The sequence below is a fragment of the Pseudopipra pipra genome, chromosome 4, assembly GCF_036250125.1.
Source record: "Pseudopipra pipra isolate bDixPip1 chromosome 4, bDixPip1.hap1, whole genome shotgun sequence".
Classification (NCBI taxonomy): domain Eukaryota; kingdom Metazoa; phylum Chordata; class Aves; order Passeriformes; family Pipridae; genus Pseudopipra; species Pseudopipra pipra.
Genome location: NC_087552.1, coordinates 75,272,947 through 75,296,959, shown reverse-complemented (window position 1 = coordinate 75,296,959; position 24,013 = coordinate 75,272,947). Strand labels below are relative to the sequence as shown.

General features: G+C 52.4%; 1 protein-coding gene across 4 annotated transcripts in view; it reads right to left on the bottom strand.

Moving 5' to 3' along the window:
- Positions 1–1,039: 1,039 nt before the first annotated feature.
- EXOC6B (exocyst complex component 6B) overlaps positions 1,040–24,013 on the bottom strand; it is a 338,997-nt gene continuing 316,023 nt past the window's right edge. For all 4 annotated transcript variants that reach the window (XM_064653619.1, XM_064653620.1, XM_064653621.1 and 1 more), the window contains 2 exons: positions 10,320–10,432; positions 1,040–5,376 (listed from right to left, as the gene is read on the bottom strand). In XM_064653619.1, the coding sequence (XP_064509689.1) occupies positions 5,250–5,376; positions 10,320–10,432 (240 nt within the window). In that variant the 3' untranslated portion in view covers positions 1,040–5,249. The remainder of the gene's footprint in view (positions 5,377–10,319; positions 10,433–24,013) is intronic.

Here is a 24,013-nt window from a genome sequence, read left to right as displayed (position 1 = left end):
AAAATGGCTTAAAAAAAAAGGGGTTTAGAGGAATTCCTGCAACACAAACCACCCAGGATTCTCTGCTTTGCAGCAGGGAGTCTCCCAGCCCGTGAATATTCCCCAAATCCTTCACTCCTACACATTGAACCTCGTCATCCACCCGAGCCTTCCATGGAACCTGCCCACCACCCTTCCCAGGAGGACCCCAAGTTCCCCCATCCTGGTGTGCTCAGCACCTCCAGGCCCTATGGAGATCCCCCTGGGATTAGACGAGATCTCCCAATCAGCCACTTCCTAATTAGTGCATCTTGTTGATTTGATATCCTTTGAATTCCCGACTCCACGTGCCCAGGGAATGTTCATGCTCTGCCTCCATGAACTTTCTGGTGGGAGGTGTCCCTGCCCATGGCAGGGGGTGGAACTGGATGGGCTTTAAGGTCCCTTCCAACCCAAACCATTCCAGGATTCTGGGATGGGCCGCCCACTGCTCTGCTCTGCCCTCCAGGAATTAATTCCTACTTGGAATTACCTTCCCCACCTGCAAACCTCCACGGAATCAATGAGAGCAAAGGCTTGGCCTTAATCCTGCTTGTGGATCATCCTAAAAATCCCAGAATGGGTTGGATTGGAAGGAACTTTGAAGATCATCTCGTTCCAACCCCCTGCCATGGGCAGGGACACCTTCCACCAGCCCAGACTGCTCCAAGCCCCATCCAACCTGGCCTTGGACACTTCCAGGGATCCAAGGGCAGCCACAGCTTCCCTGGGCAACCTGGGCCAGGGCCTCCCCACCCTCATAATTAAGAATTTTTGACAGAAACCAATTAAAATAACCACCAAATTAGGCCAAACTTGGCTTTAGCTCAGTGTCCCAATGCCACACGGGCTGTGGGAGCCAGTGCCCATCCAGGGATTGCCTCCCATGGGATCCTCCCTAAATCCGGGTGTTCCAACAGCAAATCTCTGCTGCTTGTCCAAAAGAGACCTTGAATTTTATAATTTTCTAGGATTTAGGGTTTTTTTTTTCCAGCCTTCCCAGCGATGCACAGTCACTTGATTAATTAAACAGTTAATTGCTGTATTGTTTAATAGAAGTTACAACAGGATAAATGTACAGTTGGAATTCAACATGCTAAATTCTAAAGCAATTCCACCTGGAAACCATGCAGTCCATTCCTTAATCAGTCCAGCTCTTTGCCTTCTCCTTTTTTTTTTAATCAGTAGCTCTGCTAGTGAGTTTTAAGGAAAAAAAAACCAAACAAACAAAAACAAAACCAAAAATGTGTTCCCTTTAAAGTTAAACCTAATTTACTAAACTCTCCCCTTATTGTGCAACGACTTGTGCAAAAAAAGCTGTTTTTTCACCACGTCAGTTTACAAAATCATGGCCTTCCCCCCCCCCAAAAAAAAAAAATGTGAGAAAAGGCAACCCAAGCAGCCAGTGGACAGGGGGGGATTGGGATGGGGGCAGGGATTGGGATGGGGGCAGGGATTGGGATGGAGTGTTTTCCTGTCAAAACTGGATCAGAGGGATGAGCACACACAGCATTCCAGAAGCCTGAGCTGCCCGTGGAATTTTTGGGGTGCTGCCCCCCCCCAGAAAACTGGGGGAGCTGCAGGGGGGGGGATGGATGCAAAGATTCCTAAATCCAGGGGTTGGAGATCGGAGCAGCAAATCTGGGATGAAGCAAATCACCCGGTCCCCAAGTCCCAGGCTGAGCTTCCCCCTCTCCATCCGTCACTTTTGGGGTGAATCCCACCCAGATCCCGGGGAATTTGGGTCGGTTCCCACAAAACTCACAGCTTTCCCAGTGGACAGCTGGGCTGGGAGCATCTTGAAGGCATTTGGGATGAGATTTATTTGGGAGTTGTGCTCCCTTCGAGCTCCCCAGCAGTGGGACAAGCACGGAGTGGGGAGCTGTAGGGAATGGGACACAGAGATCCCACCAGCCCCGTGGCACCCAGGGGTGGGACACACACCCACCGGGGGCCTGGGAGGGTGTTCCCATGCTCCAAACCGCTCCACGGTCCCCAAAAAAGCACCAAACCCAACCCAGAACTAAAGGGAAAAGCCAGCCAGGGGTAGGAAACATCCAAAGGGTGGAGATGTTTCTCCCTGGGGTTTGGACACTGCTCGGAAGGGGTGGTTTTCCCCCAGAAGCAGCTCCAGCACAAGAGGCCACCGGAGCAGCCCTGGCTCCAGCTCAGCCTCCTCATCCCACGTTGCCTCCCAGCACCTCCCAGTTTGGGGCCAGCACAGTCCCCCCCACACACCTCCTGCCCCAAAATTCCACCTTCCCAGCAGCAAAAAAGCAGCTGATTTTGAAGGAAACGAGCCCAAAAGCAGCCCCTGGAACGAAGCACCAGCCAAACTTCTCCCGGCCCCCTCCGAGCCGGGAGCTGAGGTTGGATCCAAAACAAAGTGCAAAAAATCGCTGAGGGCGTCTGACCCGAACTCCAGCCCTTGGAATAAACCAAAAAAAATCCCAGGAAAAGCCTCCTCCTCTCTCTCACACACGCTGATGGCTCAGGGAGAACACTCCCCTCACCTATGGATACACTTTGGGCTGCAAATTCCCACCTTACATAGAATTATTCCCAACCCTGACAAGATGATAAAGAGGATAAGAAGTGCAGATGCTTCCCAGGAAGCCAAATTTGGGTGGGGTTTTTTTTGTTAATGTATTTTTTTTTCCCCACTGGTGCTGTTTGTTTGTTTGTTTGTTTGTTTTCTGGAATATTTTTGCGAATATTTGCTGGAAAAACCGGGGGAACAACCCGATTTTTTTTTTCTACAGCCACTGCTTAAAAACTCAAACCCTTTAAGTGCCTGGGGAGGGAGGGGTTATAGCAGCATTATTTATTTGGGGGGGGGGGCTGCAAATCTTCACTTGAGGGTTCTACTCCCTCTTCCCACCTTCCATAGAAATTCCCTTTCCCTCCCAAGCAGCTCCATCCCCAGAGGAGGATCCCCGTCATTAGCAGGCGACTTAGAGGGGATTTGGGATGTCTTCCAGGGCTCTTTAGGCAATCTGTTCCAAAGATTAATTTTATTTGGAAGGGGATGGAGCCGCATCTCATGGAACAAAAAGTTAATTAGGACCAGAGCACCAAAAATGTCATTTTTCATCCCGGGGCTGCGACTCGCGGTTCAGGCTCTTGACCTCCCGAAATCAGGAACGCCCAGAATCCCTCCCTTGGCCGAATGTGACTTTCCCAGTGACAAGTCTGGAGTGCCAGGAGCTGGTTTGTGGGATCCCAATCCCAACTTCTCCAAGAAGAGCTTAAAAGAGTGAAGGAACCCACCCCGGGCACGGCACGGCCGCGTCGCCCCTCTGGGAACTGAAGCTCTTGGATGGAGATGGGAAGGAGAGCCTGGATGTGGGATGGGGATTAGAAAAAAGGTGTTGCCTCAAGGCCCAGCTGTGTTGAGGTTTTCTTGTAGGAACGTGGAATACAAGAGGCAAAAATGGAATTTCAGGGTGGCAGCAGATGCTTCGTCCACCAAAACCCCTTCCGTATATTTGGGGATCCCGATCCTTCTCCCTTTATCCCACAGCCTGACTGAGTTCCTCTGGTCCCCCTGGAAGCCTCTGCTGGGTCATTTGGGGGTTTGTCTACAAAGATGATCCATTTCTGGCCACGTGACACCAACTTTCCTTCACCTGCTTCTTTTTCCTTCACCCTCCTTCCATGTCCTTCCAAGAGGCACTAAAAAGGAATTCGCCTCTGATCCCCCTCCAAAACCAAGGAACCACAATGCCAGGATGGGCTTTCCCTCTTATTAATGAAAATAATCCCTTGGTCCTCAAGGATGGAGGCAGCTGGGGCAGGACAACAACCCCAGGAGGTCATTCCTGACCATATTACCGTTCAATTCCAGGGTTAAGCAACACGAATCCTTCCCAAAACCAAAAAAAACCCCCCAAAAGTCTCGCTGAGGAACAAGGAGAGAGGATAAAGCCTCATCCCCTTCATGCATCCAGAGGGTGGGAATTGGGCTGTAACATCCACCAGGAAGATTTTAATTCCCTTTACCATGAGGGTTCTGGGAGGTGGGGAATGGGGCTGGATAAGTTTTCACCTGCAGGACTCGGGAGTCAAAAGGGTAACGAGGTGATCAGGGTGAAAATCCCCCTCAGTAACCTGAACCCCGCAGCTAAAATCCTGCTGGGAATGTTGCCCTGCTCCTCAAAAGCTGCCTGATTCCAGCAGAGCATCTTTGGGAACCTTCAGAGCTGAGGGGAATTTTGTCCACAGGCACTTTGGAGCTGGGGGGGGGGCTGAGCATTGCTGACTCCATGCCGGGGATTCCACAAGTTTCCCACTCCACGTCCCATCCAGGGCTGCTCCAAGGAGCAAACCAAGGGAAGCAGAGGAGCTTTACCCCATGGAAGCATCAAGAGGAGAGGGAAGATGGGACACCAGCACGGAAAAGAGAGGGAAAACCCCTGAATGCAGTGCCCTGGACATCAGGAGAGCTCAGTTTTACACCACCCCTCCGTTCCTGCTGCCCGAATTCCAGCAGCATTCCAGCACCAATCCGGCTCCATGGGACACCCTGCCGGGTTATCCTTTGGCTCTCCCTTTCCAAATCTAATTGATGAGGCAGCTCTAAAGCCCTTCTGCACCCAGTGACAGGCCCACAGGCCCCAGCAGGTCCCGGTGGAGGAGCTCAGGGGTGGCCACGCCGGTCACGGACACACGGGAAAAGGTCGCAGCTCCCGGGATCCCCAGGGATCTCCCTCTCCTGAGGTGGAAATCAGCTCTTAGAGGGGAAAACGAGAAGAAAAACTGGGAAATCACTTTGCCTTTTCTCCTACCTATAAATCCAAACCACCAGCTGGCAAGACACACTAACAGATGACCCTCTTCCCTTTGATCGGAGCCCACGAGAAGAACCCAAACTGCGGCTCCTCCTTCCGTTTTTTGTGGATAACAAAAGGAAAGCAGGATGATCCCTTCAATCTGGTCGATCCAACAAGAAAACAGCCCAGGTGTGAGCTTCCCTCTCAGGCTTTAGGATTTCCCAGTGGCTTTCCCAACCCCTGAAAATAGGAGTTTATCCCAGGAGCCTCCCGACGCCCCCTCCGAGCCTCTTTTCCCAGGGATTGTTTCACCGGGAGCATTTTGGGAAAGGGGGAGAGGTGTGGAGGAGGGGGAAGGTTCCAGGAATATTACAGGTGAATAAAAAAATACATATATTCTCTTTCAACAAGGATCCCAAGTCCGGGGGGGGGGTTTTGGGAAGGAGGTGCCCAGCTCCCTCAGGAGTGGTGGCTGTTGATGAGGCCGCGGAGCTGCTTGGCCACGGTGTCGATGAGCTTCTGCTTGTCCCGCTCGTTTTTCCGAAACTGGGCAAAAACGTTGTTTTTCCTGCTCGTGTCTCTCATCCTGCGCAGAGCAGAAAGAGGTTATGGCACAAGGGGTCGTCACCCCCCGAGCCCCGGGAGGGAATCACGTGGGAATTTCGGGCGTTCGGGGAGGAGGCGCCCGAATTTGAGGGCTCTGTCGTGTTTTGGGGCATCGTTCTGCCTTTGAACAGTTGGTATTTTTGCTCTGAGCCTCACAAATCCCCATCAGTGTCACCACTGCGACAAAATCCATGAAGCCCTAAAGCCTCTCCCTCCAAACAGGTCCCTTCTGAAGTGGTGCACGACAGAGACGTAATTTCGGGAGGAAATTAAAAAATCAGCATCACATCCACGGGATGAAGGGGTTTTACTTGAAATGGTGCGTTGCACGAGGCTTTTGTGGAGGTTGGAAAGGTCTGGAGTTGTGAACTTGAAATATTATATGGAATCATGGAATGGTTTGGGTTGGAAGGGACCTTAAAACCACCCAGTTCCAACCCCCTGCCACGGGCAGGGACACCTTCCACTAGCCAAGGCTGCCCAACATATACAATACGTATGTTATATAAATATATATAATTTATATTAATTATAACATGAAATAATTGATATTTAAGGAAGGAATCCAGCTTTTTTGAAGCAACACACTGGTCTGGGAAGGGAAACCTCCCCACCAGGATCAACCCTTGAGCAGCTCCGGAAGGTACCAACCTCCCATCACCCAACTGGTTGGGGCTCAGCTCTTCCACAACACCCCGATTGGTACCTGATTTTCTGGGTAAATCAGATCTGGCAGAGGCTGAGGGGCTTTGGTGCATCCCACAATCCTGTTTTTTTTGGCTTTGGAGACCAAAAACAAGGATTAAAGTGACGGGGACACAGCACTGATATTCCCTGGGAAGTTGGCACTTTGATCAGCCCCGGGGGGGGTTTGGGGTTAATTGAGCACAACCCAAAGCTCCTGAAATCATTTAACTCATTACACAAAAAATATCCAAGGGTTTTCGTGCTTCAATCTTCCTGAAAAGAGCCAAAGGGAATCTGAAATGTTCCCAAAAACATCCAGCTTGGAAGTGGAAACAAGGATAACAACTTTATCCCAAAGGCTAATTTACTGGAGTAGTAAATGCCCAAAGACACGGAATTACAAGGGAGCTGCTTTCCCTACAGTAACTGGATAGCCTGGAGCACTTGAATTCAGCAAAATAAGGATTGTTTTTTTATTTTCCCTATTTGTTTTTTGCCAGAGATGGCTTCCAGCTGCTCCCCTGCAAGAACCAGGGAGCAACCGTGCCTGTGGGAAGAGGAGTTTGGAGTTGCCCGGGTTAGACCTGTCCCAGGATCATGAATTTTGGGCCCTTCCACAGCTCTGAACAGCTCCAGAGGTCTCAAAGAGCAACACCAAGAGAGCTGAGAGCTCTCTCAGGTTATGTGGGGACATCAGAGGTGCTGAAAGTCAACTTGTACCTTCAGAAACTTCCTCCCAACGTTGTGTCCACCACTCTCCATCCCTGCCTGCTCCAGGTATTCCCAGGTGAAACACAGAGAATTTAGAGCAGGACTTCCTCTGCCCTGTCCCAGGATCATGAATTTTGGAGACAACCATCCTCCCATGGGACACCTCCACAGCTCTGAACAGCTCCAGAGGCCTCCAAGAGTTTCACCAGGAATGCTGAGAGCTCTCCCAGGGTACATGGGGACACCAGAGGTGCTGAAAGTTGACTTGTACCTTCAGAAACCTCCTCCCAGTGTTGTATTCACCACTCTCCATCCCTGCCTGCTGCAGGTGGCACACAGGGAATTTAGAGCAGGACATCCTCTGCCCTAAGGGCATCCTGGGCATCCTCAGAGCCATCTCTGACCCTGTGGGACCTGTTCAGGTCCAGGAAGTATTTCTGAAGCAACACATGCTCTATGTAAGAAAACCTTTGTGTGTGTTTGAGTGATTAGAGGAGAGCTGGATGGATAAAACCACGGGATCAGGATGGAAAGGAATTGCAGTTGGAGCACTGATCCCACAACAAATCCACAGGTGGGCCAGTTAAAGCCTGGCAGGGATGGGAGCTGCTGGTTCCTCCAGACACCACGTGGAGGTAGAAGCACTGAGCCATGAAGTATTACTGGTGAATTAAATTCCCCCCAGGACACCGAATCCTGCAGGATTTGGGTTGTGCTGTGCAGATTCACAGTTCCATTTCTCTGAGAGGAGCCCTGGGACGACCGAGCCCGGGTCTGTAACGTCAGCGCCGGGATGAGAAGTGAAAGGAAGGGAAAGAGAGAGCTCAGCTCCGTCCCCACCCCTGTCAACAAACACCCCCTTCAACAGAGCCAAGCTTTGTTTAAATTAATCTATAAGGAAAAAAAAGGGAAGGGAGTAAAAGCTCCTCTTTTAGCTCTAATTAGTGCATTTGAGACGCCAAAGTTCCCGGAGGGCCCCGTTTTCAAAGGCAGTTTGCATTTCCATCGTTTAGTGCTCCATTTAAACCAAACAATCAAGGCACTGCAAGGTGAGGGTGAAAGCCCAGGCAGGCAGAGTCCTTACACTCAGGGTATCCTGGGAGAGATGTGTCGTTGGGAAAAGAGATAAGGATGGAAACGGGTCACAGAACGAGCCAGAGGATCGGAATTTCCCCCCTGCCTCGAGGGCTGGGGAGCTCAGGGAGGACACTCAGGAGAGCTGGAGCTGGTGGGTGATGGACAAAGACCCCCCCAAAAGGGCCTGAAGTCCGAGTGGGGAGAGGGCAGAGCTGGAATGGCACAAGGGTGAGGGACATGCAAGTGCCAACCCGGTGATTTCACCGGGGGTTCCTCCAGAAATTCAATCAGATACGTGAAGATTGTCCTTCAGATTCCTTTCCATAATGGCAAGGAGTGATGGGACAAGGGGGAATGGCCTTAAGCTGAAGGAGGGCAGGGTTAGATGGGATATTGGGAAGGAATTCTCCCCTGTGAGGGTGGGGAAGCCCTGGCACAGGTTGCCCAGAGAAGCTGTGGCTGCCCCTGGGTCCCTGGAAGTGTCCAAGGCCAGGCTGGAGCAGCCTGGGCTAGTGGAAGCTGTGAGTGGGGAACTGGATGACCTTTAAGATCCTTTCCAATCCCAACCATTCCATGATTCCATGACTATGAAATGAGATCCCTTTAGAGGAGATCAAGCAAGTCAAGCTGGGGTTTGGTGGCTCCTTAATACCATCACCGAGCGTGGAGCTGCTTCTCCTGCTGTCCCACTGCCTTCCCAGCCACTGCCATGGATCCCAGCTCACTGCCTGCCTCCAGCTCCCTGGCTCTTCCAGCTGCTTCGTGCCCAAGGGCTCAGATTTTTGATGGCTCTTTATTTTAGCATTTTACCAATGGCCCTGAAAACCCCTCAGGCTTTGGCATCACGAATCTTTGGTGCTTCCCTTCCCTCAAGGGTGGGATGGCCCAGCTTGGGAAATCACAGAAATATAGAATTATTTAGGTTGGAAAAGCCCTCTAAGATCACCCAATCCAACCATTAACCCCACACTGCCAAGGCCACGTCCCTAAATAACACATCCCACAACACATGAAGGACCCACAGAACAACCATCTCCGTGGTATAAAAGTGCTTTAAACGCAGAAAACTCCCGGAGTTTAATCCCCATGGACCATTTGGCAACACGTGGATGCCACGAGATGCTGTGGAATGAGTTCTTTTGCTCTGCTGGAGAGGAGGGGGAGGTTATGTGGACCTCAGGTGATGCAGCTCCAAAGCTCAGGAACACGCCAAGGTCACTCATAGGATAATTTGGGTTGGGAGGGACCTTTAAGGACATCCAGTCCCACCCCCTGCCACGGGCAGGGACACCTTCCACTGGCCCAGGTGGCTCCAACATGGCCTTGGACGTTCTAGAAGTGTGGCCTCAACCTACTCAAACCCAACTGCACCCCTGGAAGTGTCCAAGGCCAGGTTGGAGCCACCTGGGCCAGTGGAAGGTGTCCCTGCCCCTGGCAGGGGGTGGCACTGGATGGGCTTTGAGGTCCCTCCCGAGCCAACCATTCCATGATTCCATGATGGTTTTATCCTGCCTGTTCCTCCAGGTAAGACTTAGCAGTGGGGTGCCCATGGAACGAGCTGCTTGGATAATTATTAATTAGCATTTTTGGCTGGTCTCTCCTCTGTCCCATCAGCAGGTCTGAGGGGGCAGGAGGGGAGTGGATCCTCCCAAAGACAGTTTGGAGGTCACCTAAAGGCACTGGCCCTGTCCCACAGGGCTTTCAGCACTTGATCCTCTCTGTGGATCCGACAGAAGGGAGATGGGAGTAGAAATAACAGAAATAGAAATAATAGAATATAATAATAATAATAATAATAAAATAGAATAATAGAATATTTTCAGTTGGAAGGGACCTCCAAGGATCATCTGGTCCAACTGCCCAACCACTTCAGGGCTGACCAAAAGTTGAATCCTGCTGTCAAGGGCATTGTCCAAATGCCTCTTAAACACTGCAAAATTTGGGATGGGTTTAGATTAGATATTGGAAGAATATCTTGTCTATGTTTTTTATATATACATATATATGTCTAATTTTTTTATATATACATATATATAAATATATATTATATAATAATTAATAGAATACAATATTGATACATATTGTATATTGAATATCTTGTGCCTGCAGACCAGCAAATTTTAAATCATTTTGGGGCCTGAGATCCCACCTTTACAGTGGAATTTTGCTGTAAAATAAGGAAAACTCTGCTTAGGAGGGAAATAAAAACACAGACCCTCAGCCGAGTCCTTGAATTTTGATAAAAAACCGGGATTCAGGTCAGAGGGATAAACCAGGAATTTCCAATTTGAGCTCCCACTGTCCACCCGGGGGGGGAATCTTTCCTCCCTGGATCCCAGGGAGCCTCCTGCTCTCCGAGCTGCTCCATCCCAGCACCACCAGGATGGAATGAGCTGCCAAAGCAAGACTGGGGTGAAAACTATCCCGGGATTCCGGAGCCACACTCACTTTTCCAGCAGGACCAGGGCAGTCGTGGGGTTCACACGGAGGTACTTGCACGTGGGCTGCCCATAGTCAGCCAAATACGTCGACCAATCCCACTGGATGAACAGATCCAAGAGCTGGAAAGGGAAAAAAAACCAAAAACAACGGATAAAAGATTTTTAAAAAGCTGGAAAAGGGAGCAGGTGGTTTAGCTGGAAGCTGGCAAAGGTCCTGGACAGGTGGAGTTCACCACCAAAAATGGCTTGGAGGCTTTATTAATTTGTTTATTATGGTTCTGCTAATGTTTAATTATCAAGTGTTATTAATTTATGGATATTTAATGCTGATTTATGCATGACTATGGTAATTTATAGTGCACTCCTGCTGCGTTATCTCTATTTTTGGGGTGAATTAGTGGATTTGAGGTTTGAGACATCCCAAGAAGGTGGGTGGGGAAGGACCCCAGAGCCCTGACACTCCCAATCCTGGCAGGAGGACGCTTTTGGGGTCAAAGTCACCACAGATTTCTTCAGTCCCCAAATAACCCCTGGTGCAGTTTGACCCATTCCCCCGGGATCTCCCACCACACTTGTTCCATCTCAACACCTTCCAAGTGCTTTGGGAGTGCCTCCAAGGAGCTGAACTCCCTGGGGAGGTGTGGGACCCGCTCAGGAGCTCCGGGGTTTATTTTGGGTGGATGCATCTCCCAGAGCCTGGGAGTCCCAGGTGCTTTCCAGCCCTTTGTGAGAGAAACCACCGGGTCCAACAGCAGGGGGGAGGAAAAGAGGGTTAATTACAGAATCCCAGGAGATGCTGAGTTGGAAGGGACCCACAAGGATCATGGAGTCCAACCAGCCCTGCACAGGACCAGCCCCAAGAATCCCATGTGCCAACCGTGACAGTCCCTGCTCCAGACCTCCAAAATTCCCACCTGCTCACCTCCACAAGTGCTCCAGAGGAGTCAGGTGAGGGACAAGCAAACTACAGACCAGGCTTCCTAAATGCTCTGTTCCCATCCTTTTTCTTCCTTAAAACCCAACCAGGAGCTCCCATGTCTTTCCCTCACCCCCCAGTGGCTTTCCCACCCACAGGGACACAGCTGAGGATCCGTGGGATGCAACCTTCACCTCCACCATCTACAGCAGGTTTAAGAGCTTCATTCTCCCTCTCCTCCCCAGACATTCCATCCTGGAGAGCAGGAACAGACTCCCACATCTCTCCCTCATCCCTCAGAGCACCGGCTTTCCCACCCACATGGACACAGTTGGGGAATCCATGGGATGCAGCCTTTATCTTCACCAACCAGCCTGGTACAGGACCAGCCCCAAGAGTCCCACGTGCCAACCATGACAGTCCCTGCCCCAGATCTCCAAAATTCCCACCTGGTCACCTCCACAAGTGCCCCAGCGCTCCCAGAGGAGTCAGGTGGGGGACGAGCAAACTACAGACCAGCTTTCCTAAATTCCCACACCATCCCATTTCCTTATTTTCCTTAAAACCCAGACAGGAGCTCCCACATCTTTCCCTCACCCCTCAGAGCACCGGCTTTCCCACCCATCCACACGGACACGGCCGAGGATCCATGGGATGTATCCTTCACCTCCACCATCTAAACCAGGTTAATTAAGAGCTTCATTCTCCTCCCCTGTCCCAAACATTCCACCTTGGAGAGCAGCTGTGACCACTCTATCTGGGAACAGACTCCAAAATCTTTCCCTCACACCTCAGAGCACCACCTTTCCCACACACACAGACATAGCTGAAGATCCATGGGATGCAGCCTTCACCTCCACCATCCAAACCAGGTTAATTAGGAGCTTCATTCCCCCCCTCCTCCCCAAACATTCCACCTTGGAGAGCAGCTGTCACCACTCCATTTAGGGACAGACTTCCATGTCTTTCCCTCATCCCTCTGTGGCTTCCCCACCCACACGGACACTGCCGAGGATCCACGGGACACAGCCTTCACCTCCACCATCTAAACCAGGTTAATTAAGACCTTCTGCATCTCCCCCCCTCCCCAAGCATTCCATCTTGGAGAGCAGCTGTGACCACTCTATCTGGGAACAGACTCCAAAATCTTTCCCTCACCCCTCAGAGCACTGCCTTTCCCACACACACAGACATAGCTGAGGATCCATGGGATGCATGGATTCCACCTTGGAGAGCAGCTGTGACCACTCTATTTAGGGACAGACTCCCGTGTTTTTCCCTCATCCCTCAGTCTCTTCCCCACCCACACGGACACTGCCGAGGATCCACGGGACGCAGCCTTCACCTCCACCATCTAAACCAGGTTAATTAAGACCTTCTGCATCTCCCTCCCTCCCCAAACATCCCGTCTTGGAGAGCAGCTGTGACCACTCTATTTGGGGACGGGCTGCCAAGCGCGTGGACGTCTTCATCTCCCGCCTCGGCGCGTCCCGGCGCCCACCACCGAAGCCGGGAGAAGCCGGGAGAAGCCGGAACCATAAGAGGGCCCATTGTCCCCGCGTCTCCATGGTTTTCCTGGAGGCTCCGGCGCTGTTTAACAACGCGCCCTGCCCCGCCAAGAAGGGGATTTAGCTCCTCCGAGACCTCGAGATACAAAACAAAAATGTGCAACAAGATTCTCTTTGACTATGTAGGTCAGGGCAAAGAAAAACAAGCCGTCGGGAACAATCCCGCGGGCTGGCGGGGGGGACGGATTAGCCGGGACCTAAGAGGCCTTTTCCAGCCCGTGGTCCCGCTCGGCTTTGTGCGCCGGGGCCATTGTGTCAACTCCAAAGCCGAGCTGAACATCGTTGGCAGGAGGTTTTTCCAACGGTTGGTACCTCCAAGAGACGACCTCCAGGATGATTTCACGGGCCCCTTTCAGGCGGGAGCGGCGGGGCCAAGGCCCTCCCGTGTGGGGTTTGTCAGCCGCTGGGAGAAGTTGCGACGGTTGTAGAGGCTAAATGGGAACCCCCACAACGCACCGAAGGCCTCTCGCTGGTGGCCCGGGGAGGCCGAACGTGCCTCGGGCAAATCCCGAACAAAGCAGGACGAGTTTGTCGCCGCGGAAAAGCGCACGGTCGGAGCGCCCGAGGGGCCAGGTAGCCCTTCGTGGGGAACAGGAATAAAGGGCCGGGGGGACAGGGTGAAAGGAGCAGGGAAATGAAAAGGTGAGGGGTAGAAAGCGATTGGGAGAAGGTGGAATTAAAATGTTGGGAGTTGTTATAAACAGGGAAGCGGCGGAGGCTCGGGAGCTCAGAGGAGGCCCCGGAGATGCTGTCAGGGCTGGAGCCCCTCTGCTCTGGAGCCAGGCTGGGAGAGCTGGGGGGGTTCCCCTGGAGAAGAGAAGGCTCCAGGGAGAGCTGAGAGCCCCTGGCAGGGCCTGAAGGGGCTCCAGGAGAGCTGGAGAGGGACTGGGGACAAGGGGTGGAGGGACAGGACACAGGGAATGGCTTCAAACTGACAGAGACACTCCAATGCCGTGGAGGTGCTGGTCAGCTGTGGCTGAACATGAGCCCAGGTGGCCAAGAAGGCAAAGGGCACCTGGATTGTAGCAGCCCTGTGTGGCAGCAGGAGCAGGGCAGTGCCTGTCCCAGTTCTGACACTGGTGAGACCCCACCTTGAATTCTGGGGGCAGTTCTGGGCCCCTCACAAGAAAGACATGGAGGGGCTGGAGCATGTCCAGGGAAGGGAACGGAGCTGGGAAGGGGCTGGAGCAGCAGGAGCAGCTGAGGGAGCTGGGGGGGCTCAGCCTGGAGAAAAGGAGGCTCAGGGGGGACCTTCTGGCTCTGCAACTCCCTGACAGGAGGGGGGAGCCGGGGGGGTCGGGCTCTGCTGCCAGGGAACAAGGGACAGGAGGAGAGGGAACGGCCTCCAGCTGTGCCAGGGCAGGTTTAGATGGGATATTAAGGAAAATTTCTCCACAGGAACAGGCTGCCCAGGGCAGTGGTGGATCCCCATCCCTGGAGGGGTTTGAAATCCCTGTGGATGTGGCACTTGGGGACATGGGTCAGTGGTGGCCTTGGCAGCGCTTGGGAGAACAGTTGGACTCGACGATCCTCGAGCTCTTTCCCAACCTAAACCCTTCCACGATTCCAAATGCCCCCACCTCAAGCTGGACCTTCCCAGAGCTCCCTCAGAGCCCGACTGCCCCCGGCTGGCTCCCGACAGTGACGGATGGCCTGTGTATTTTCCAACTGTTTGCCCACATCCATCTTTTCGGCTCAGCAGGTCCGAGGATATCCAGGGCCGGCACCTTTGCCGGGGGCAGCGCCGGCGCTCCGGGTCGTGCTCCGGAGGGGAGAGGGCTGGGGAGGAGGAAGCCCGAAGGCTCAGGGAGAGCTGCCTCGGAACGATTTATCTGTCACATAAATGTGGTTTTATTGGTTTTACTGTTTCAACTTTTCACCTCTGCTGCTAAATCTGAACGGCCCAGACACACACACACACACACACAAAAAAAAAAAGGGAAAGGAAAAACCCGCCTGGGCTGCTGAGGGTCTGCCGGGGGAGTTTCCAAATAAAATATGCAAATACCATTAATTCTTTAAACGAGAGTCTCCCTTTCAAGGCCATAAATCAAACTCGACAGCACGTACACTGGGGGGAAAGGGAAAAGAAGAGGAGGGGAAAAAAATAAAGAGGAGCTTTTAGCACGATGATGCTGAAGGGGGATAAGCTGAGGAAGCTGCAGGGCTTGTGGAGAGCAAGAGAGAGGTTCAGGTGCGTGGTTATAAAAATGAAGGAACGGAGAGTGGTTTCAATGTGATGCCAAAAGAGAGGTAAATTAATTAAAAATAATAAATTAAAAAAGAAATTAAAATTGGTTTTATATGGATATATGAACTTTTCCCCGAATGGTGAAAATTGAAATGGTCGAATCCAAGAGAGGAAAATGCTGGAAAGAAAGAAAGAATTCAACTGGGAACCAGTTGCCAGCCCTGCCCCAGGCTCTCCTGAGCAGGGGCTGAGAAGCACTTTCTCCCCATTTCATGGAATCACAGACTCACAGAACCATCTAAATTGGAAAAGACCTTTAACATTATTGCCACAGAATCATTCAAATTGGAAAAGACCTTTAACGTCCTCGAGTCCAACCGTCAATTCTACCTCAAAACCCACTTCCTCTTCACTCCCCTCGCAACATCACGTTCAAAAACATTCTTTTCCTCCGAGCAGAGGCTTGTTTTTAAGCCCCTCACCCCAAGCACGGGGAGAGGATGGTTGAAAACCTCACTGCTGGTGGCAAACGGGGACGAGGCCATGACTTTGTGTCTCCCACCAGATGGGAGGCAAGGCAGGACAGCCCCGAGCTGGGTGAAACTCCTTCAGCCAAGCCAGGAATAATGGAATGTGAACCCCTCAACTGACTCAAAACACAGTTTGCAAGCTCTGCCAGAGCCCTGGGAACAAGATCTGAGCCAGCACCAGCACTGGCACTCTTGGCCCCCGAGTCACAGAGCCATGGAATTACGGAATGGTTGGGTTGGAAGGGACCTCATGGAATATCCAGTTCCACCCCCTGCCATGGGCAGGGACACCTTCCACTAGACCAGGTCTCTCCAAGACCCTTGGACACTTCCAGGGATGGGGGAGTCCACAAATTAGACTTCTCACTGTGGGCTTCCAGAAACGTGGGAAGTGATGCCCAAGGTAGAAGATGGCAGGAAAGGGAGACCCACATCTTTTGGGATAAATAAACCCCCCCCAAAAAATCTCTTGTCCTATCTCAGAGAAGTCAGGATGATGCTGCAGGGATAACTCTGGATGTGGGATCCTCTCAGCCCAAAGAATCTCTCCTCTCCTCCTCAAGCCTAAAACATGAAGGTCAAATATTTATGGAATCCCAGAATCCCAGAATGGTTTGGGTTAGACAGGACCTTAAAGCCCATCAAGTTCCACCCTCTGCCATGGGCAAGGACACCTTCCACTAGACCAGGTCTCTCCAAGTCCCATCCAACCTGGCCTTGGACACTTCCAGGGATGGGGCTGTGACTTCCTTGGAAGGGATTTGGTTCCATAAGAGACATTCCCTCATCACAATGTTGCAGTCCTTAAAGGGTGGCTACAAGCAGGAGGAGGAGGAAGGATCTCTCTTCACAAGGAGAAGACACATAAAGCCTCCAAGTTACAACAGGGGAGGTTTTGTTTCAATATAAGAAAGAAATTCCTTAAGGTGAGAACAATCTTTCACTGGAACAACTTCCCTGGGGGTGTGGTGGGGTCCCCACTGCTGGAGGACTTCAAGGTGCAATGGGAGAGACAGGGTGCTGGATCACCTCATCCAGGCTTCCTCTCCCACCGAAATGATCTCTCGAGGTCCTTTCCTAACCTGGTTGTTCCATGGTTCTGTGTGATTCCATCCCAGAAATAAACAGCCCTTCCCTTTTCTATTATTATAATATATATATAATATTACTATAAATATTACCACAATATTTATTCCCAGTGACAAGAGTGAGCACCAAGGTGGATTGAGGGCTTTCCTCTGCCAAGACCGCCCCAGTAGATGAGATGGTGAGAGGGCTGGTGGGAAACATTCCACACAGAACTAAACCTTCCCTTCAATAAAGGCCTAAATTAGGGAATTCTTGTGTCCCTGCAGCTGTTTATCACCCTTTCAGTCCTTGTTCCTCCAAGCCCACCCGGCCTGGGAGCAGGTGGTGCGTGAGGTTTTCCTTGCGGCGGGTTTTTGGGAGACTTGGATCCACATGGAAGGGCCAGTGATGCCACATGGTTACAGCCAAGCTTTCAGGAGGAGTTTTATGTCCCCTGGACACCAGGGCACGGAAAAGTGTTAACTAAGTCAGGCTTGGTGTTTTCCCAGCTGGAAGGAGCACTCCTGCCCTGAAACCTGCTCAGGGTCACCCATGAGCGACTGCTCCCGCTTTCCGGGGGGAGAAGGAGGGAGTATTTTCAGAACCAAGTTGAAAAACAGCTCTCAAAAGCTTCATTATCCCTTCTAATCCTCACAGCCTCGGAGCCTGATGCTCTTTTTCCACAGCTTTTGTGGCAGCACATGGAATGAACGGCCTCTGACCCGACACCTTCCACAAATGGGCAGTGCTGGTAAGAGATCACACCATGAGCTCACAAACCTAAGCAGACCTTGCCTTTAAAAAGCTCGTTTCACTGACTTAGCACCACAACTCCTTCCCTAAAGGTGACAACAAGAGGCTCAGAGTAAATCAGCACTTGAGTCCCACCGCTGTTCCACCCGTAGGAAGGGACAGGATGCTCCCAGTGGGATCAGAAACCAGCCAGGTATGACCCGATCCTGCTGGGTACTTCCATAAAAGACCAAAAACTACGGAAAACCAGAGGGAATTCCCGGTTTGCCCATGCCTTAGCTTGCCCACAACCCATCCCACCGCTGGCTGAGCAGCCCCTACCAGAAGCCAGCTGGGAATTGTTCCGGAGCACAAAAGCCCAGGGAGCTTCCAACAGCAGCAGCCACAGACGAGGCCATCCAAACTCATTTATTTTGGTGAGGTTTCAATTATTCCTCGTGGGAAAGGAATATTGAAAGAGAAAGAAATATTGGAAGCCACGGGGAGATGTGGGTTTGGACAATAGTGGTGCCCAGAAGAAAAGGCACCGGGAATTGGAACATCATGTTGGTTCCTTTAATTGTGAAAGACACGGAGGGCAAAATTGTGGCCTAAGTGAAAACAGGAGCAGATTTGTCACCAATTTCCCTGGAAATGAAGATTTGCTCCGTGTTTGAGCGTGCTTTGCACGAGGGGGTGGGAGCAGTAGACTGATGATGCCCAGCCTGGAGAATGTTCAACTCAAGGGATCCACACACGGAGCACAGGGAAGGTTTAATCGGATTTCAGGTGCTCACCAGCCCTGGATTTCCTGGATTTCCTACAGATCAGGGAGTTCTGCTTGGAGCTCCAACCCTCCCAGTGGCTCCTGGGAATATGTCCCACCCAGGGATGTCCTTTCTCCTGAACACTCACGTAGGAGGGCTCAGAGAAGAACCCAGTCCAAGTTCCTCATTTAACTTGACTGACTTTACAAGCTAAGGCAGCAATTTAAGCTTTTTTTTTTTTTTTTCCTCTTTATATCTGCAAAAGTCAAACAGTTCTTGGAAAAAAAACACGAGAGGAATCTGGAAGGATTTATGGCAGACAGGACAGTATGTAACAGAGAGAGGTTTGAGACCAACAAAGCCCTAATCTGTCCAGTCTGGATTATTTTCAGATTCATATTATTGCCTGTTTATAGGTTTTTGTATTCCTGACATCAGATTTCCAGCGGGAAGGGCTCCAGAAATCTCTCTGCCTGCCTTGTGTGCACAGAGAGATCTCTCCTGGTTTTCCATCTGCAAGTGTTCACGGTTTATGAGGAGGAAAAACCTCTGGCTTTCCACCTGCTTTGAAGCACCGCTGGAATTACACGGGGCGTCCTTCCCGCTCTTTCAGAAGGTGTTTATTCCAAGGGTCTTGTTAAAAACCCCCAACACAATTCTACCTTCAAAACCTTTCTGGTTGTAACTCTCAAAAAAAAAAACCCCTTTCTTTTGGGTTAAATTGAGGAATCCACCTCCTCCTCCCACCCCGCCACACGAAACCACACGAAGGAGCCTCGAAAGGTTGTTGGGCTTCGAGAGAAGTGCTGCAAAACACGAGTTAAAGAGCAGCACATCCTGTGGGGGTGACAGTCCTTGAGGTGGCTGGAAAGTCCCCACCAGCTCCGTTCACGTCCCGCTGGTTTTGCCGGTGCAGGACCATGGCTTTTACTCATTCCCTGGATATTTGCCCGGAGGGGGAAAGCTAAACCAAATTCTAGGGAAATCCCAAGTTTCTCAGCTGGTGGCAAAGAACTTGGTGGGGGGGGGGGACACAAACAAACAAACAAACAAACCAAACCGACAAAAACGAGGCATGAAAATGATTTGGTGCAAACCCAGTGGGATTTCAGCATTTCGGGATAAAATCCGGCGTCTCCAGCGATAACCACCCGGCCGGGAGGGGATTTTATGAATGGCCACGAGAACAAAAGGAAACTCTGCCCCTGCTGGGTTCGGTAGCCAATTTACACTCCTTAAAATAATTCTTTTGGACTCATCAGATTCTCTGGGCAGGTTCACAAGTTTGCAGGGAGTTATTTCCACCCTCCAGACCCTACGATCCGGGTAGGACACGAGGACAATACTGGGCAGGAGCCAAGAGAAATGAAAGAGCCTCGGAAGAGCGTTCCAGAGGGACTGCTATTGAATAACACTTTGCTTTTCCATTTAGCCGTCACAAAAGGGGGATTCATTCCCAAAGAAATGATGTCTCCTTTAGAAGCATCTCCCCAGTAGCTGCTCCGGGCTCAGACACATCCAAGAGCTGCATCCATCCCTGTTCCCAGCAAGGATGGAGCTGGCTGAATTCTCCAAGGTCAACATCCAGTGTTAGGGGGGGGCTGAATTTGGGATGTGACGCTTGGAAAACTCTCAGCTCGGAGATAATTATTGTTAGAAGCATTTTCGAAGGTGTTTCAGGCAGGAAAAGGTGGGTTTGGGGAAGGTAAAAGACCCCCCAGCTCCGTGGTTGGGAGGTGGTGGCTCCGTGTTCAGGTATCCCGTGGATATGGGAATTCCTTCCCACTGCTGTATTCCAGGTGTGTACAGCCTCCTGGATTTATCTGACTCACCCTGCCCGACCCACACTTCAAAATCAGAAAGCAGAAAGCTTTTCCAAAGAAAACGCTACGAAACTCCATGGGAAATCCAAATATCAGGATCCTTTGGTGAGGGAAGAGTTAAACACGAGCACAAAACCCCCAGAAAACCCCCTAAACACGGGAAAGGAGGTTGAGAGGGGAGAAAAGCAACAGTTCTCCAAACAAAACCACGTCCAGCATCCACCTGATTGTACCAAAGGTGGGAAAAGAATCGCTTTGATGCCCCTTTTCCAGGGGAAAACAGACAGAGCAGCCAGGAAGCTTTGGGGACGGGAGAGGTTGATGCTCCTCATCCTCTGGTAGTTCAAGGGACCTGCAGGGCTCGGGGTCTGCCCAGTTTATAAACAGGCCCAGCCCATTTGGTGCCACCAGCAACGGGACGTGACACCCGGACACCCCGGCGAGGGGTTGGAGGGTCTCCCACCAGCACGAGGAGCAGGGATGGGTGACCCTGCTCAGCAACCAGGATCCCCTCCTTCCCAAAAAAAAACCCGGGATATCTGACTTTCAACCTCTCCCGACGTCCCCAGAGCGCCGGCATCACCTTCCCCGAGCCCCCACGGGCACCAAAGCACCGTCACCACCGCGCCGCTCCTTCCTGTTGCTCAGCTGACGCGCCGAGGTCGCGTTTTAATTTTGTTTACACGTTAAAAAAAGGGGGCTAAAAGAAAAGAAAAATAAAATAAAAAGGAAAAAAAAAAAAAGAAACAGCAAGAGGAGGTGACCTCTTGCTCACCCCGGGCGGGCTCTGAGAAGCTGCCGCTGCCTTCACCTCCGGATGAACTTTCAGATTATCTCAGACAAGATTCACCTTGCATTGAACTTGTCCCCGGCGCGGCAGCGCAGTCACGTAACCTTGATTAAACATTGCAGCACGACGTGGCTATAAATTTAATGAGCATTATCAGGGCTTCCTCCCGCTCCTCCTCGGGCAGGGGGAGCGATGGAAGCGCCGGGAAGCGCGCGCCGGAGCGGCCGGGAGGTGGAGGAGCAGGGAAACCTCGGGTGGGTCGAGGAACGAGACGGGAGATGGGGGTTTGGGAAGGGTGGGTGATGGGGGCACCACTGGGTCTGTTCAGCCTGGAGGAGACTGAGGGGACACCCACTGGGGTCTTCGACGTCCTCACGAGGGGAAGAGGAGGGGCGGGCACTGATCTCGTCTCTCTGGTTTTGTGCTTCCCATCATTGACTTCAGAATCCCGGGATATGCTGAGTTGGAAGGGACTCCCAAGGACTATCCAGCCCAACCCTCAGCCCTGCACAGGCCCAGCCCCAAGAGTCCCCCCCTGTGCCCCAGAGGATCAGCCAAACCCTCCTGGAGCTCTGGCAGCCTTGGGGCTGTGCCCACTGCCCTGGGGAGCCTGGGCAGTGCCCAACCAGCCTCTGGGGGAAGAACCTTTCCCTAAAATCCACCCTAACCCTGCCCTGGCACAGCTCCAGCCATTCCCTGGGTCCTGTCCCTGGTCCCCACAGAGATGACTTGCTGTGGGTTTGGTTCTCACACATGGATTAGCAGGAACAGGAGGGAGATAGAGCAGCTCCTGTGCTGTTCAATGCAATGAGTTGTGTCTGGGCTCTGCAGCAGGAGCAAGTGGCTCCCAGTGCCCACCACGAGCAGGGATAACCCATGGAATCATTACAGGGCTTTGTTGCTCAAAGAACCAGCTGAGGGCACTTGGTGTGTTCAGCTGGAGCAGAGGAGACTGAGGGGAGACTTCATTGGGGTCTTCAACATCCTCAGGAGGGGCAGAGGAGGGGCAGGGACTGAGCTCTGCTCTGGGGGGACCAGGGACAGCACCCAGGGAATGGCTGGAGCTGTGCCAGGGCAGGCTCAGGTTGCATCTCAGGCAAAGGTTCTTCTCCCAGAGGGTGGTTGGGCACTGCCCAGGCTCCCCAGGGCAGTGGGCACAGCCCCAAGGCTGCCAGAGCTCCAGGAGGGTTTGGCTGATCCTCTGGGGCACAGGGGGGGACTCCTGGGGCTGGGCCTGTGCAGGGCTGAGGGTTGGACTGGGTGATCTCTGTGGGTCCCTTCCAGCTCAGCACATTCTGTGACTCTGTGACCGAAGCAAAAGCAAAAACCCCGAACAACGAGGCGCTCCACCAATTCCGTGGGTCCCTTCGCCCAGCAGGAAACCTTCCTGGGGCCGCGGCCTCCTAAACTCTGGCTGCCCTTTTCCCGCCGCCCGTCGCCGCGTTCCCGGAGCTTTCCAAGCCGCAGCCGTGACGGGAGGCAGAGGCAGCCGCCTCTTCACCTCCCAGCTGACACGGAGGGAACGGGAGAGCTCGGCATCCGCAATTCCTGCCGCGCTTCCAGCCGCGCTTCCAACCGCAGGGGTCACTCGGCCGCGCGAGGGGAGAACGTCTGGGCGGCGAAACAGATACACTCGAGTTCAAGTGCTTGAAATACCTTCCTTTTTTTTTTTTTTCTTAAAAATAAAACCCAACACTCAGAACTGAACTAATATATCCCTGCTTTCCATGATAACTTCCTCCTGAGCTCCGGGGTTTTGTTTAGCAGATCCATTGTTCCCGGCCAGCCTTGCCCTGGGGTCCAATCCGACCGCGGTCTCGTTTTTCCCCCCTATGTAACCGATGCTTATTTCTTTAAGCTCCACTGTAAACACAAACCACGCTGCGCTGCCCCGGCCTGGCTTTGCAGGAGGGGCAGGCTCAGACCTGGGACTGCTTCCCTTTGTGTTGCTTCCCTAGGAAACAAAAAAAAGGTTGGGGCTGCTGGTTCCAGGGCTTCGAACACCTGCGGGATGCGGGTGGTCCCCGCGCTCCGGCGCTGGATCGATGACCTTGTGCTGCTTCCAAGGCTGGAAACATGTGGCCTTGCTAATTATAGACCCCTTTAATGTTCATTAGGGGCAGGGGCTGAGGCGGCAGCAGCATCTGGAGGCCTTTGAGGTGCTCGGGGTGAAGGCGGAAACCACCAGACAGTGTCCCATCGGTGGGGACAAATAGAAAGTAGGAATAAAACCTGGGCAGAGGGGATGGTTCAAGGAACACAACAGGAGATGGGGATTTGGGAAGGGTGGGTGATGATGGGTTTGTGCTTCCCATCATTTCCTTGTTGTGGGTTTGGTCCTCGCCCCAGCAGCCAGAGCAGGGGGAGCTGGGGGGATCCAAGAACTGCTCCTGCTGCAGCTCCAAGGGAACGTTTGGAGCAAAAGGGGCTTTTTTTCCCCCCCCCAGGGGTTCTCTCCCCCTGATTCCTAAACCAGCCTCCCAGGAAAATCAGGTTGGAAAAGACCTTTAAGATCATCAAGTCTGATCATTCCCCAGCACTGCCAAGGCCACCCCTGACCATGTCCCCAAGTGCCACATCCACAGGGATTTTAAATCCCTCCAGGGATGGGGATCCACCACTGACCTGGGCAGCTGGGCCAGGGATGGACAACCCTTTCCAGGAAGGAATTTTCCCTATTTCCAATCTAAACCTCCTCTGGCACAGCTGGAGGCCATTCCCTCTCTTCCTGTCCCTTGTTCCCTGGGAGCAGAGCCTGACCCCCCCCCAGCTCCCCCCTCCTGTCAGGGAGTTGCAGAGCCAGAAGGTCCCCCCTGAGCCTCCTTTTCTCCAGGCTGAGCCCCCCCAGCTCCCTCAGCTGCTCCTGCTGCTCCAGCCCCTTCTCAGCTCCGTTCCCTTCCCTGCACACGCTCCAGCCCCTCCATGTCCTTCTTGTGAGAGGCCCAAAACTGCCTCCAGAATTCCAGGTGTGGAGGAGACTCATCTCCCAGGAACCTGCCCAAAGATGGATCCAGCATCAGTACAGAAGAAACCAGTGACATTGAGGTCTCTGCCCAAGGGAGAGGATGGAAAGGGCACCAGAATCAGGGACCTGCCACTGGGATTTGGACACAAGACTTGGGGATCTGCCACTGGGATTTGGGCATGAGAATCAGGGATCTGCCACCAAGATTTGGGAACCAGGATCAGGAATCTGACACTGGGATTTGGGCACCAGACTTGAGGAACTGTCACTGGGATTTAGGCACTAAAATCAGGGACTTGCCACAAGGATTTGGGCACCAGAATCAGGGATCTGACACTGGGATATGGGAAC